Genomic DNA, 16,443 nt, shown 5'->3' with positions numbered 1-16,443 from the left:
TTATTGACTTATACATGAGTATATAATTTGTCAGATTTATGTATTGCAAATATATTCTTTTAATTAGTGATTTGGCTTTTCATTTTCTTCAATGGTGTCTTTTGAAAAGCAGAAATTTTTAATCTTCAGGAAGCCAATTTATTAATAATTTCTTTTACAATTGGTGCTTTATTTGTATCCTGTGTAAGAAATCTTTGCCAAACCTATCATTAAAAGATTTTCTTCTATGTTTTATTTTACAAGTTTTGTAGTTTAGCTTTTATATACAGCCCTATAATTCATTAAGAGTTCATTTTTATATATAGTATGACATAAGAGTTAAGATATTTTTCATACATATAACCATTTGTTCTAGCAGCATTTGTTGAAAAGACCATTTTTTTTCTCCCATTGAATGATCTTTTCAACTTTGTTTAAAAAGAACATCAACTGACCATATATATGGGTCTACTTCTGGACTCTAATCCATCATCTATCCTATGCCAGTGTCTTGATTACCATAGTTTTACAGTAGGTCTTGAAGTCCTACATATTTGTTTTTCTTTTAAAAAATTATTTTGAATATTCTAGTTTTTTATGTTTTCAAACACATTTTATAATAATTTTCTATTTTCTATTTTTTAAACACCTGTTGAGATTTTAATTGGAACCACATTGAATCTACAAATCTGTTGGGGAGAATTGACATTTTAATAATATTGAATTTTCCAATCCATGAACATGGTAAATTTGTCCATTCACTTGGAGTGTCTTTCAACAATATTTTGTAGTTTTCAGTACATAGTTCATCTAAGTATATTTATATATAAATTTATCTGAAAGCATTAAATTTTAATATTGCAAATAGCATTTTATTTTCCAATTATTTGTGCTGAATATAGATATACAATTGATTTCCATGTAATGACCTTGTGCTCTGCATTCTTGTGAGAGTCACTTTTTGGTTTTAGTTAGTAGCTTTTTTTGTAGAATCCTTACGATTTTTCTAGAGTCACAACCATGTTTTACTTCTTTGTTTCCAATATGTGTGCTTCGGGGGTTTTCTTTGCCCTTTTGTACTGGGCAAAATGTTGAAGAGAAATTATGAAAGAAAACTTCCTTCCTTGTCTCTGTGCCTAGGAGAAAATAGTCTTTTACCAAAAATGTGATGATAGCTAAAGGTTATACATGCACAGAAAGCATTTTATAAAATTCAAAATCCATTTATGGTGAAAGAAAGAAGGGAAGAAAGGAAGGAAGGAAGGAAGGAAGGAAGGAAGGAAGGAAGGAAGGAAGGAAGGAAGGAAGGAAGAAACCCTCTCAACCTCTAAGTAAGTTGGGAGTCAAAAGTCAAAGGCATTTATGTTGTCTTCCTTTCAAGACTTGCGTTTTATTTTCATGGGCAGTTAATTTATATGTACATTAACTTGGGTCTTTTTAAAAAGGATGTTTTAAAGCTTTGTTGAGGCAGATCTAGAGTAGCTAGGTCAGCCCTAATCCTAAGGTGTGGACTTTTTGATAGTGTAGTCAAAGCCTTCGGTGTTCAATGAGGACTTTCCACAAGGGTAGGTCAAAACTCAAGCATCTCCCAACTCTACATGAGCTTCCCATACACATGCAGAACTTAGTATTTAGCCAAAAACTCAAAGGGAACCCCATGGCCTGGAACTCCTCTGTGTAGTTCCTTCCTCTAAAATGTTCTGCTCTGCATATTCCCGCAGCCTCCGCCTCCCCACACACCAGTGTCTGCCATGTCCTGTCAGTAAGAACTCTGTATTCTGTTTGCTTCCCCCTCCCTGGGTTGGGATCCAGCAGATGCCTGTGGCGGAAAGCCTGGATGATAGTTAGGCTCGCCTGGTTTGTTCCCTCTCTCTCAGAGGGTCCAATCCTGTGCTGCCAATTATTTTATGTCTGAAAAGTTATTTAACATATTTTATCCAGCATTCTAATCGTGTATGGGAGAAGGGCTAGCCAGTACTACGTATTCTGTCATCGACAGAAGCAGAATGGTGGCTTATCTCTTCTAATTTAGAGCACAGATAGGCAAATTTTTTCTGAAAGGGCAAGATAATAAATACTTTAGGTTTGCAGGCTATACTTTTTCTGTTGCAGTTTGTCAACTATGACATCATAGCACAAAAACAACTATAGACAATAGGTAAGCTAGTAAAACTTTATTGATTAAAATAAACAACTGACCTCCGAGTCATAGTTTGGTGACCCTTGATCTAGAATGGTATCTCTGCCTGTTCCTCTTCCCTCCCCTGACCCACCGATACCATGAGATAGACTCTTCCAAGAGTCCAGGCCAGTCATCTTATTGAATTCCCCAAATTCTTAAGTCATCTAGTTATTTTTTCAAGGTATTCTGTAATGTATTCCTTCATCCCCTGTATTTTCTATAAACTATTAATTGGGTCAGGGGACCTCATGAGAGTCAGTTTAAATTTCAATGTTTTGGGACAAAAATAATGTGTTAGGTAATATTGGGAATGTTAACTTCTGTAAAGGGATCATCACAGTGAACACAATTGAGCTTCCATCATTGAAGAGTTCGCCCGCTCACCCACCCATCAAGGGTCTGTGACGTGCCCCCTCCCCACCACGTGCAGTGCTGGGAGCTCTGAGGGTCACAGTCGTGTGGTCCAACCTGCCCTGGGTGGCCTGGGGCAGAACTGTTGAGTGACAGAAAAGCCAGTTCCTCACTTTATCTTTCTGGACCAGCGCCAAAGGGCTCACTTTATCTGAAATAGTTGTAAAAATGCAGATTCACCAGCTCCTTAGACCCAATGAAATAGATCTCCCTGTGAGTTCCAGTAATCTGTATTTTAACCAGTTCCACTATTACAGTAGAGTCAAAAGAAGGCAGGTGGATGAGAGTCCATTCCTAAGGTGGGAGCCATCCCCTGGGAGGAGGCTACATCTTTCTCTGATGTACCACTGGGTCTACCAGAGAGGCAGACATGCCTCACTGTCCAGAGGTCAAGCAGCCCTTCAGTTATAAGAGGAAAAGCATCTTGACCTCAGGAACTGCGACAATCTTTAAATATGACCGCACATTGTTTGTGGCACCTCCCTTCAAAAGTAGAAGTTAATTCCTCTCCCCTTGAGTGTGGGTCAGACTTAGTAACTCGCTTCTAACAAATAGAATGTGGCAGAAATGATGCTGTGTGACTTCGAGGCTATCTGCTAAGAAGCACTGCAGCTCCCCCCTTGCTTTCTGTTTGCTTTCTTGCTCTGAGGGAAGCCAGGGGTTGTGTTGTGCAGACACCCCGGCAGCCCCGGGGCTGCCCCCATGGGAAGGAACTGAAGCCCCCTGCCAACAGCCGGCATAAACAGCCGGCCCCAGGAGGGAGCATCTCGGAAGTGGGGCCCTTGCCAAGCCAAGCCAGAGACCTTGACTGCAAACTTATGGGAGATCATAAGCTAGAACAACCCAGCTGAGCTGCTTGTAAATTCCTCACCCACAGAATATGTGAGATAACATATGTGCATTGTTGTTTTAAGCTCTTTGTTTTGGAGTAGTTTGTTATGCAGCAATAGGTAACTTAATCCAGGGACTTCGCACGGTAGTTTTAGGACTTCTGCTGGGGTGGCGATGGTGAGCCCCTGTGCCACTCACTTCACTTGGGAACAACACCATGCAGGCCCCTGCATGCTTTGCTGTTTGACACATGTGTCTTCTCAATTGGCTGCTGACCTCACAGTGAAATTCCCAGGCAGAAGCCTACACCAGGCCTCCAAAGAATCAGGAGTTGGAGCATCTACCCCCTGGGCGAACTATGTTTGGAGATGACACTGTTGCCCCCTCCTTACCTACAGAATGTTCTTTTGAGGAGGTGTTCTCAGAGTGTTCTCAAGTCTGAAAGTAAGGTAGTGGGGCAACCCCGTTTCTGGCTGGGAAACAGCTTTTCTCAATGTAGAGCCAACAGTGCACATCGGTATCAAAACTGCACCTGTGATTCATTAACACCATGTTCTGACAAAACCAACTGGCTGACTATGATTTTGAAAAATAATAAAACATTGCTTTGGTGCCAGAATAGTCCAGTCAACTCAACAGAGCCTATGATGAAAAATTAAAATTTAAGGGATCACCAATACTTTTTGGTTTAGAGTGAGTTTGGGGGTGAGGGAGCAAGGTACAGCATTGTGGTTTCTAGTTGGTTTGATTTTTGCATTTTCTATCTCTCTGGTAGGTACAAATGAAAAGTGATTTTGCTTGCATCAAGAAAAATTTGGATAATTTTAAAAAAATTAAGACTATAACACAATAAATAATTGGCAAAGAAAATAAACATGTAGTTCATAGAAAAGAAGGTTCAAAAGGCCCTTAATATTTGAAAACATTGTCAATCTTACTCATATTTAGAGAAATGTAAATTAAAACTGCCCTGAAATCTGAACTCTTACCGATCAGTCTGGCAACAATCCAAAAGTTGGGTTTGGCTAACACACTCTAACAATGAAGCTGTAAGGAAATAGTTATTTTTATGTTACTAATGAGAGTACAAAATGGCACGTACCTTGGAGGAAAACTTGGAGGAAAACTTGGCAATATATGACAAAACTACGTATGCATTTACTTTTTGTTTTTTTTACTTTTAATCTCTTTAAATCCTCACCCGAGGACATTTTTGCATCGCTTTTAGAGAGAGAGGAAAAGGAGAGAGAGAAACATTGATGCAAGAGAGAAGCATGGGTTGGTTGTCTGGACTGGGGATTGAACATACAACCTAGGCCTGTGCCCTTCCCAGGAATCAAACCTGCAACCTTTCAGTTACAGGACGACATTCCAACCAACTAGGCCACACCAGCCAAGGCTGCATTTATTTACCTTTTAAAGTATCAATGTCACTGCTGGAAGTTTGCACTGAAGACACACCTTCTCCAATCAAAAATGACATAAGCACAATGTATTTATTCTAATTATTTGTAATATTAGAAGATTAGAAAACAATCTAGATGTCCATAATTAGAGGAATTGTATGTTACTCTAATATACTATTGTATATTCACACAGTAGGGTACTATGTAGCTATACCAAAAAACCTGAGAATGATCTGTATATAGGGAATGATTGACAAGAGACAGATGAAAAGAGGAAAGTACAGAGCAGCATATATTAATGTTTTGTTTGTATTAGATATTATACGCTATATCCTATATTATTAGTATATTATATATTATGTAGATTATTTTACATATTATTATATAAGATATACTATAAAGTATATACTATACTAATAGTATACTATATATGTTATATAGTATATTACGTTATACTATATACTACTATGTATTAGTATATATTATTATATGTATTTATACATTATACGTATTGCATATGTATAGAGAATAAAAAGAAACACTAGATGGAGACACCTGAAACTCAAAAAATAGTGATGACCTCGAGGGTGAAACAGAATAGATGAGAAAGAGAGGGAACTAAGACTTCTGTATATATACCTTTTTATATAGCTTGTTTTATGTGTTCAAAAATTAAATTAAATTAGTCCTAATCGAGATAATGTAATAGATAAATGCTGTGCTCACGTCTTCCCATGATCACATCAAAATTATAACTGAACTACATAACAGCCATTACTGAGAACCACTTGAAGTCTAACTGCACAGAAATTCCATAACTAAGGGTATGCAGAAGAAGTCACATCAAAACTGATAGGAGGGGTGGAGATGTAGACTGGGCAAGTCCCAAACCCACGTGGGACAGTTAAAAACTGGAGAAGATATCTCAGCTGCGAAAGTCCCCACTTAGGACTGAAGGGTCCCAGCCCCACACAGGGCTCCCCAGCCCAGGGTTCCAGTACTGGAAAGAGAAGTCCCCATAACTTCTGGCTGTGGAAACCAGTTGGGACTGTGGCTGAGTGGGACAGAGCGCTTCTGGAGTCCTAGGCATTCCTCTTAAAGGGCCCATGCATGGACTTACTCACAGAAAGATTCACCCCCTCTTAGCTCCAGTGCTGGGACAATGCTCGAAAAGCACCAGCAACATGGGGAAGAACTGAATTATCTGGCTTCAGGGCAAGGGCTGGAAGGGCAGCTTATTCCCAAAGAGAAGTGCTGGCAGAGGCCATTGGTTCTTTGTTGAGCCCTCCCCGCACCCAGCCCGCAAGTGCAGGCGGGCCTCCAATCTGGGTCTCCTCCTACCTAGTTAACATCATCAGCCCCACCCTCATGATTTCCTGCAACCCGGCCCCACCCAATATGGGGGCTTACCAAAGCCACCTTACCGCAGCTTTGCCATACAAACAGCCTGTCTCAGCTCAGGCTGCAGACTTTCCTAAAATCTCTCAAAGGTTCACAAACCCCAAACAAAGCATCTGGCTTTAGCCTGCTCTTGTTAAGTGGCCCCAAGCCCAGCACTAGTGGTAGCCAGCCTCAGTTCACAGCTTAGCCTCTCCCAGCTGCCCCCAAGCCCAGCACAAGTAGCAACTATCAGCAGGTCACTTTGTAGTTCATATCAGTGGCCCCAGGCTGGGCACAGGCCTAACAAGAACTTGGCCTAAACAAGAGCCTCTCCCAAAAGGCACCAGAACCAACACACCCAGTGGTCAGCTTCAGACCACACCAGTGCACTCCCCAGCCAGCTCCACAAATGACACATCCAAAGGCACCAGAGCCCCGCTAAAGTGACTCCCCCTCCATGGGCTAGCCACTGCACAAGAGCTCCTCTGCTGTCATCACTGCCATTCCCCACAGCCAATCAGCTTGAGGGTCCATCCCTCCCACTGACATGCCAACAGTAATCAAGGCTCAACTACAACAGGAGGGCACGCACAACCCATACAAGGAACATACCTGGAGCACCTGGCTCAGGTGATAAGGAAGAATGTACCACTGGGCCTTATAGGACACCTACTACATAGGGCCACTCTACTAAGACAAGGAGACCTAGCAGATCTACCTAATATACAGAAACAAACACAGGGAGCAGCCAACATAAGGAGGAAAAGAAACATATCCCAAGTAAAAGAACAGAACAAAGCTCCAGAAAAAGAACTCAAAATGAGACAAGCAATCTACCAGATGCAGAGTTCAAAACACTGGTTCTAAGGATGTTCAATGAAATTAGAGGAAGAGTAGAACTCAGTGAAAACTTTAACAAAGAGATAGGAAACATAAAAAGAACCAGTCAGAAATGAAGAATATAATAAATGAAATGAAGAATACATTAGCCAGACAAATAAACATGGAGTCCATCTTCCACGAGAAACAAGAAGGCTCACTTTGTGCTCAGCATTGCTTGAGTAATCTGTTGCAAAGAGGATATGTCAGCCCCATGGAGTTGTCGTCTATCGCGCACCAACTGGACGAAGAGGAGAGATTGAGGATGGTGGAAGGGGGTGTTACCAGCGAAGACTACCGCACATTTTTACAGCAGCCTTCTGGAAATATGGATGATAGTGGTTTTTTCTCTATTCAACTTATAAGCAATGCCTTGAAAATCTGGGGTTTAGAACTAATCCTGTTCAACAGTCCAGAGTATCAGAGGCTTGGGATCAATCCCATAAGTGAAAGGTCATTTATATGCAATTATAAAGAACACTGGTTTACAGTTAGAAAATTAGGAAAACAGTGGTTCAACTTGAATTCTCTCTTGACGGGTCCAGAATTAATATCAGACACATGCCTTGCACTTTTCCTGGCTCAAATACAACAGGAAGGTTATTCTATATTTGTTGTTAAGGGTGATCTGCCGGATTGTGAAGCCGACCAACTCCTGCAGATGATCAGGGTCCAAGAGATGCATCGACCAAAGCTTATTGGAGAAGAAATAGCACAATTTAAAGAACAGAGAATCCAGAAAACAGACCTGGAACAAGCCTTAGAAACCAATGACAGGCCAGGAGCGTTAGATGACGATGAGGAGGACTTGTGGCGGGCTCTGGCTCTAAGTCGCCAACAGATTGACATGGAAGATGAAGAAGCAGATCTCCGCAGAGCTATGTGTGCAAGGTAGTTCCAGAAATGTATCTCAAGATACCCCGCAGACATCAGGTACAAAACTTACTTCAGAAGAGCTACGGAAGAGAAGAGAAGCCTACTTTGAAAAGCAGCAGCAGCAGCAGCAGCAGGATCCGCCAGGACAGCTTTCACACCCATCGGAAACACCAACCATGAGTTCAGGAGCACTGGGCAGGGATCTAGGTGATGCTATGAGTGAAGAGGACATGTTTCAGGCAGCTGTGACCATGTCTTTAGAAACTGTCAGCAATAATTTCATAACAAAGGAGAAACAATAACTTACACATCTCTAAAATACTCATACTTTCCAACATTATCCTGTGTCATTGAAGCAGGGGGTCCATTTGGTAACACGTCAAAGAGAACAATGTTCAACAGAGGAAATAAAGACTTAGGTGGTTTGCAAAGAAAAAGATGAGAAAGTGGAAAAATGTGTCAGTTGTAGGACTAAATAATGATCCTTCAAATGCTAGCCAAAGAGGCATTCAGCAATTAAAGAAATTTAAAATAGCTTTAAAAAAAAAAGAATACATTAAAGGGAATCAGTAGATTAGGTGAAGCAGAGGATCTAATAAGCAATTTGGAAGAAAAGCTACCAGAAAACACCCAATCAGATCAGCCAAGAGAACAAAAAATTTTTAAATGAAGATAGTGTAAGGAGCTTCTTGGACAACTTCAAGACTACCACCATTCCCATCAGAGGAGTCCCAAAAGGAGAAAAGAGAGGGCAAGAGATTGAAAACCTATTTGAAGAAATAATTGCAGAAAACTTCCCTCATCTGGTGAAAAAAATTGACATATAAGTCTAGGAAATGCAGAGTTCCAATCAAGATGAACCCAAGAAGGTCCTTATCAAGAAACACCATAATTAAAATGTCAAAGCTTAAAGACAAAGAGAGAATCCTGAAAGTAGCAAGAGAAAAAGAGTTACCTACCGAGGAATTCCCATAAGACTATCAGCTGATTTCTCAACAGAAACTTTGCAGGCCAGAAGGGATTGACGCAAACTATTCAAAGTAATGAAAAGCAAGGACCTACATCCAAAATTACTCTACCAGAAAAGCTATTGGGTTGGCCAAAAAGTTTATTTAGTTTTTTCCATAAAAGACACTTTTTTCATCTCCACCAATAAATTCATTGATCTGGATATTTTGAGTATGTCATCTATCTCGCATGTGGTATAACGTTGATTGTTTTCAGTTAATGTCTCGGTTTGATCACTATCAACTTCAACTGGTCTACCCAACTGTGAAGCATTGCCCAGCAAGAAATCTCCAGCATGAAACTTTGCAAACCACTTTGACACGTTTGATCAGTCATAGCACCTTCTCCTTACACAGCACAAATCGTTTGCGTTTCAGTTCCATTTTTATCTTTCTTGAAACAATAAAGCTTAACATGATGAAAATGTTGCACAGTTTCTTCCATCTTCAATATTAAAATGGCTACACAAAAACTCAGCTATTTTGATAAGTTTTTTTAAGTGCACACTGATTTGACAGCTGTCACAATGCAATCTAACAAAATTGTTTCAAATGGAGTTAAAGACAACTAAGTGCTATTAGAACTATCTTGCAGAAAAAACCAAATGAACTTTTTGACCAACCTAATATCATTTAGAATTGAAGGACAGATAAAATCTTCCCAGGCAAGAAAAGGCTAAAGAAGTACATCACCACCAAACCAGTATCACAAGAAATGTTAAAGGATCTTCTTTAAGAAAAAGAACAAAAAAGATCAGAAATATGAAAAATAAAATGGGAGGGGGGAGGTATAAGGGGAATAAATGGTAATAGAAAAAAGATAATATTTAACAAGTGAATATTAAAATTTATAAACATTTAATAATAGAAAATGGCAATAACTGCAGACCGATCAATAATTCCTTTAAATGTAACTGGACTGACTAAAAGTGTGGCTGAATGGATAAGAAAACAAGATATGTTATCCACAAGAGAACCACATTAGATCAAAAGACACACAGACTGAAAGTAAAGGGGCGAAAAAAGATATTTCATGCAAATGGAAACACAAAAAAAGCTGGGGTAGCAATTCTTGTACCAGACAAAATAGACTTTAAAACAAAGGCTGTAACAAGAGACAAAGGACTCAGCAATTCTACTTCTGGGTATTTATCTGAAGAAACCTAAAACACAAATTTGAAAAGACATCCCTATGTTTATTGCAGCATTATTAACAATAGCCAAGATATGGAAGCAACCTAAGTGTCAATAGGTGAATGGATAAAGAAGATGTGATACATATACACGATGGACTATCACTCAGCCATAAAAAAGGAGTGAAATCTTGCCACTTGCTACAACATGGATGGACGTAGAGAATATTATGCTAAGTGAAATAAGTCAGATAGAGAAAGACAAACACCATAAGATTTCACTTATATGTGAGATCTAGAAAACAAAATAAATAAAACAAAAAAACTCATAGATACAAAAAACAAACTGATGGTTGCCAGGTGGGAGGGGGTAGAAGGATAGATGTAAAATGGGAAGGGGTTAAGATGTGCAAATTCCAGTTGTAAAAAGAATCACAGGGTTGTAAGGTACAACATGGGGAATATAGTCAAGAATCTTGTAATAACCATGTATGGTGTCAGGCAAACATGTGGATGAAAAAGGGGCCACATGCTAAACCTGACAAGCTCAGAGGAAGCCTGCATGGTGGGCCTTACAAACCCAGAAACCAAAGTAAGCACGCACGGTGCTCTGAACGTAAAAACGAACTAAAAGCAGGTAATGGTGGGTAGTGAAGTCCTGGGCCTGTAGCTCCCTTGACAAAAGTAATTTTTAATTTTGAAATTGTCTGTTGTCTTTGTGCATCTGAGGCAACACACCTGTGAAGTGTCAGAGTAAACTGCTTTTCCAGACCCCTTGGAGGCCGGCACCAGGGCATGAGACCACAGTGTTTCTTATCAGCCACAAACCATCTCTGTGCACCGTAAATGTTAACCCTCCTGCACTACTGAGGTGAAAGGATTATGTGTTTCTCCATTTCACTTTTTATTCAATCTCAGAGATTCCCTGTTTTGCTTTCTCCTGCCTCCCTAATCTACCACCAATGGCTGTCACATAACTGTCCTCAGGTCTCCTCCTTTGATTCCAGTGCATAAAATAAACTGCAAAATTGCCATTTGCCAGAGCACTTTCTCAGTCTGTTGAGATTTTGCATCCTGGCAATTGTCAGTTTGGCTCAAATAAACGCTTACAAGACTTTTCCGTAGGTTGGACATTCTTTTGTTGACAGGTCCTAGACTATCAGGCTGCTCACGTCGTAAGTTACATAAATGTCTAATCACTATGTTGTACACCCGAAACAAATTGTATGTCAACTGTAATTGAAGAATAAAAAATTATTTTAAAAGAGAAAATGATTAAACAATATTAAATTAAAAAACAAAATTAACCTTAATATTGAATATAAATAGGTATAAATGACTCTAGCTCTATATCAAATTAGTAATATAAAAGCAACAAAAAATGAATTAGCTAAATGACTTTCAACCCACTACTCTAATTGTACCTACGTGCTTAGTGAGGTACATTTTAAGGGTTTAAAAACTTCAAAAAATCTTCTACTTTACTCAGTCATTTTATTAGTAGTAATATTAAATTGTAATTCAAAGGAAGGAAGAATTCCAAAGCCAGCAACCTACTATGAAAAGAGGAGACCTTTATAGGACCTGGAACGCAATTCTAGTTCCCTTCCAGAGCCAAAGGGCACCCAGTAATGGGCAAGGATGGGAGAACAGTGACCTGCCCACAGAACTGGGACTGGGCGCTGAGGTCCCTTCTCAGTGCATAGCCATGAAGGACACAGACCTCAGGAAGGACATCACGCTCTGCCAGGCTCTGCCAGGCTCTCCCTCTGGGACCTGTTATTTTTCAGAGTGGCAGGAGGAGTGGGGGGACACAGCCGAGAGGCTGCGCCTTCACCCCACCCTGCAGAGTCCTCGGGGAAACCCCAGACTCAAGGAAAGACAGAGCAGCAGAGCAGCTTCTAGCAACTGCCAGGGGAGCCCGAGGGAGGAGCAGAGTTTCAGAGCCCAAGGAAGGAGAAGGGGAGGCAGTTCCAGGCCTCAGGGCCTGAAGGAAGGCTGGAGCGCCCCTGGGAGCGTCTGTCTGGCCAGGCCTAGAGAACCTGACAGACAGGGGAATGGCTACTTCCTGCGCGGGCTTTGGGACACGAGGACGACCCCGAGTCTGAGGAAGAACCAAGCCCCTGGAGGGCCTGGCCCAGGGCCTTTCCATCACATTGGGTCCTGGCCCCCCTCACCTCCACCTTGATGTCATGGAAAAGGCACAGTCCCCCTCCTTCGTGAGAACCCCTGATAAATAAGCCATTTGGCCCCGCTAGGACCGGTACGCTGGGTTCACCCTCTAGGTCAAAGGCCTATAAGCAAGTATCCTGAGAGTGGTTTTGCACATGGGAGCAGTGGGGGCTTATCCACCCCCCAGAACACACCCTGCCCAAGCTCTGGCTTCTTCAGACCTGTGCAGCCTCCAGGAGAACACAGAGTAGTGAAACCACCGCCCACCTCCCTCCCTCATGGGATTACTCTCTGCCACCCTCTCCTTTCCCGGGGGAGGGGACACAGTCACTCTGCACTCCCAACACTGGCACCACCTCAGGCGGATGCTGGGGCTCCTCCGGAGCAAGGTGAAGGGCAGACAGTCTTTTCCAGCAGTCACATGCTTCACCTAGCTGGAATCTCCCTCCCCCTCCCCCAAAGCATTCCTTATTAGGAAAGCTGCATCCAAGTCCCCCCACTTTGTTCCTGTCGGGGTACATGGGTTGGTGGCAGCATGCATGATACTCCAGGAATCCCAGGTATGTAAGGTCCCAGGAGGCTCATGGCATGCAGCTGACCGGCCATGCATGGTTCCCCACCAACAGTCAGAGGACATTTCCCCTCTGGCCCACCCACCACCTCTACAATGTGCTTCCGGACTTCTCTCTCCTTTGGTGAAGCTCCTACACCAGAGGCTGAAGGATCAGGGTTTTCTGTGTCCAGAATAGCAGCTGGCAGGGCCCAGCCCACCACACTGGTGGGGAGAACTCCTTCAGCTGAATTCGCTAGGAGCTGGGTGTCCCTGAAAGGAAGACATTTTCCATTTTTACCCAGCTATGTTTCCTTCCACTCTGCATCGTCTTGACAAATGTCACCGATGATCCCAATTGTAGACATCCAGCAGTCTTGATGTCTGCCAACACAGAGAAGCAAAGACAAAACCATGCCTTCCTTACTTAAATGAGTTCAAGGTCCTCCATTTGGGAAACACAGGATGACCCCCGACGTGAGAGGGGAAAGGGCAGGTGACACAACTCTGACTTTGTTTCCCCACCCCCTGGGGGCTCTCACCTGAATCACCAACAGGGCTGGTAGAAGCTGGGACAGGGAGACTGTGGGAAGCCACCATCAGCACTGGGGGCTGCCTGTGAACCCCCATCTATCCCCTGAAGGACCCTTAGCACAGGCTGGGTGTGTAAACAGAGTTCTCCAAAAAGCCTAGGGATGACACGGAGCCGTAACCCCGATCACCCAGCCCACATGGTGGGGTTGCCTCTGCAGTCTCTCTGTTGTCCCCACAGCGGAGTGTGTCCCAGGTTCCCTGCACGATCAACGTGGCGCCCCCGGCAATATGGATTCATTGGGCCAGTCTAGAATGGGACTGAGGAATTGAACTTTTTCAACAATTAGCGTAGTCTTGATCATCTTGGATCCTTGAAGATCAATGCTGACTACCTACCATCTGTCCTCTGCCCGTGTAAGGCCATCTTCCAAGGCCGATTTCCTATCTCTGGATCCATTCCTGTCCTACCACCTGCCCTCGAATGGTGACCCTCTTTAGGGAAGACCCATCATGCATGTGGCCTCTGTCCTCTGCACAGCAACCATATCAGAAAACCAATAGTCACATCACATAACAATGTCACAGAGGTCATCGTAATTCCTCCTGTCCCCTTCCCCACCCCACTCCACCCTCTCAGGTAGAAACTGGATGAACACACACCTCCCCCTTCAGCTCTCATTCTCTGAAGCCTGTTTCCCTTGGCCTGCCCTCTTCCTCCTTAACTCATAAATTGAAGAAATACCAAAGGGACCTTACTTTGTCAATAATTGCTTTTGTTTCAGTTGAATTGGTCAATTGGGTTAGTCCCTTAGCTGACCCCAGAGGACAAAGAAATCACAAGAAGGGGTGTTCACAGTGTAGAGGCTGCACGGTGGCCCCACCCACCTTGTGTGGGTGGTCCTCCTTGAGTTTGCAGACTTCCTCTAGTATTTCCTGTCAGGTGAGTCACCACACCTTCCAGCGCCACAGGAGGAAAATCTGGAGGAAGATTTCTTAAGCTACTGATAATGAGGTTCAAAGTAATGCATGAAAACTTTCAATGTTATTAGTCATTAGAGAAATTGAAATCAAAACCATGAGTTACCACTTTATATTAACTAGGATGGCTATAATAATAATTTTAAAAAGCAGAAACTTACAAGCATTCGTAAGGATAATGGAAGAATTGGATCTTGAACATTGCTGGTGGGAATATAAAAAGGTGCAACGTCTGTGGAAAACAATTTTCAGTTCCTCAAAAACTCAAACTAAAGTTGACATATGATCCAGCCGTTCCATTCATAGGTATATGTCCAAAAGAATTGAAAACAGGTGCTCCAACAAATACTGGCACATGAATGTTCATAGCTGCATTATTCATGACAGCCGAAAGGCAAATAGAACCCAAATGGCGATCGACAGATGAATGAATAAAACTGTGGCATATACATACAATGGATTATTATTCAGCTCTAAAAAGAAGTGAAGCACTGATATATATGTGGTTGAATCTCAGAAACATCATGCTAAATGAAAGAAGGCAGACAAAAAGGTCACACATTATATGGCCCTGCTTATCTGAAATACCCAAAAAAGGTAACTCTACAGAAACAGCAAGTTGGTGGTTGCCAGTGGGGAGAGGCAGGAGGGAGAGAATGAGGAGTGGCTGCTTAAGGGGAATGGGTTTTTTAATCTTGGAGTGATAAAAATGTTTTGGAAATAGAGAGGGGTGGTGGCTGTAAAACATGTGAATGTACTAAATGCCACTGAATTGTTCACTGTAAACGGTTAATTTTATGGTACAGGCATATCTTGTAGATACTGCCAGTTCAGCGGCAGGCTCCCACACCGAAGGGGGTACTGCAATAAGGGGGGTCACACGGATTTCTTGGTTTCCCAATGCACATGAAGTTCTGTTTACCTTTTATTGCAGTCTACTAAGTGTGTGACAGTATCATGTCTAAAAAATGTACATACCTTAAAAAGTACTTATTGCCAAAAAATGCTAACCATCCTCTGAGCCTGCTGATATAATTGCTCGATGAAGAGTTACCACAAACCTTTGTTTTGTAAAAAAACACATCTGCAAAGCGTAATAAAACGAAGCATGCCTGCTTATGAATTTCACCTCAATTAAAAAAAAATGTTAACACATACAAGGAAAAAGAAAAAAAAAAGTGTTGGTAGCCAGGTGGGTTTTTGGTCGTTGTCTTTCTTTGCCAGAACCTTGGACTGGCGGGGCAGGCGTCTTCTCTGAGAGATGCTGCCTGTGATTTGAGGCCTGCAGCTGCCGTCCTCACACTTCCAGGTCCCTTTCCATGCTGTGGCTTCCATCCCCGGTTTGCTGGATACCCAAGGGACTCACAGAAATAGAGTAGACTTCCCTAACCAGAAGGTCAAAGTTATAACAGCTTATTCAGGTTTATTAGCATATAAAAGCAAAATACTTCATTACAGACGGCAGCTCAGAGCCATTAAGAAGGCTCTTGATTATATATGAGAACCCATAAATGATTAAAACTAATTCTACCTAGAAGTTTCAGCTTACTCATTATAAACAAATAACAGCAGAAGGAAGTCGTGATAATCTACCTTCTGTTCTAATTTTAAAATGTGAATAATTAACCTTCCAGGGAAAAAAGTGTAGACCTTTAAGAGTTCAGTCCAGTAAATGTCCGATTTACAAAGAGGCAGGCACTGCCGAACAGACAGCCGCCCTGGTTTGGGGCGGTGGCAGTTCCCAGGGCATCGGTCGCTACTGCAGCTCAGCTATGGGAGCAGTAACGTTCGTGTGTGCTGCTTTCAGGCACAATGCTGATTCTAGCGGGGACTGTGGCTTGTGTGAAAGGCATAAAAAGTTCACATTTTTGCTACATCAAATTTTGTTACCAAACATGCTAAGTTACTACAAATTTCATCTTCTTAAACTCAATTTCTCCCAGGTAGAACCACTAATACTTAGGGATTGTTTCTTAAGGTCTAGAATTAAATATTTCTTACTATAGTCAACTATACAAAGATTTTTGTTCAGCAGGAGCCTTATGAGAATAAAGGTCGACTGTCCAGATGGTTCAACGCCTGTCTTTTATAATACGGAAAGCCACATCCTTTCTGGACCTCTCAG

At 42.1% G+C, this 16,443-nt stretch overlaps 1 protein-coding gene across 1 annotated transcript; it reads left to right on the top strand.

Moving 5' to 3' along the window:
- The first annotated feature begins 7,192 nt into the window (after window positions 1-7,192).
- Window positions 7,193-8,246, top strand: LOC129074435 (ataxin-3-like). The gene is given in 2 exon segments (XM_054578246.1): window positions 7,193-7,950; window positions 7,952-8,246. Coding segments are annotated over 2 exon segments (1,053 nt in total).
- Window positions 8,247-16,443: the final 8,197 nt, after the last annotated feature.

The sequence above is a fragment of the Pteronotus mesoamericanus genome, unplaced genomic scaffold (genome assembly GCF_021234165.1).
Source record: "Pteronotus mesoamericanus isolate MK-2021 breed Mesoamerican mustached bat unplaced genomic scaffold, CSHL_Meso_final contig_50, whole genome shotgun sequence".
NCBI lineage: Eukaryota > Metazoa > Chordata > Mammalia > Chiroptera > Mormoopidae > Pteronotus > Pteronotus mesoamericanus.
The sequence above is the reverse complement of the archived record's forward strand: the minus strand, read 5'-3'. Positions and strand labels throughout refer to the sequence as shown.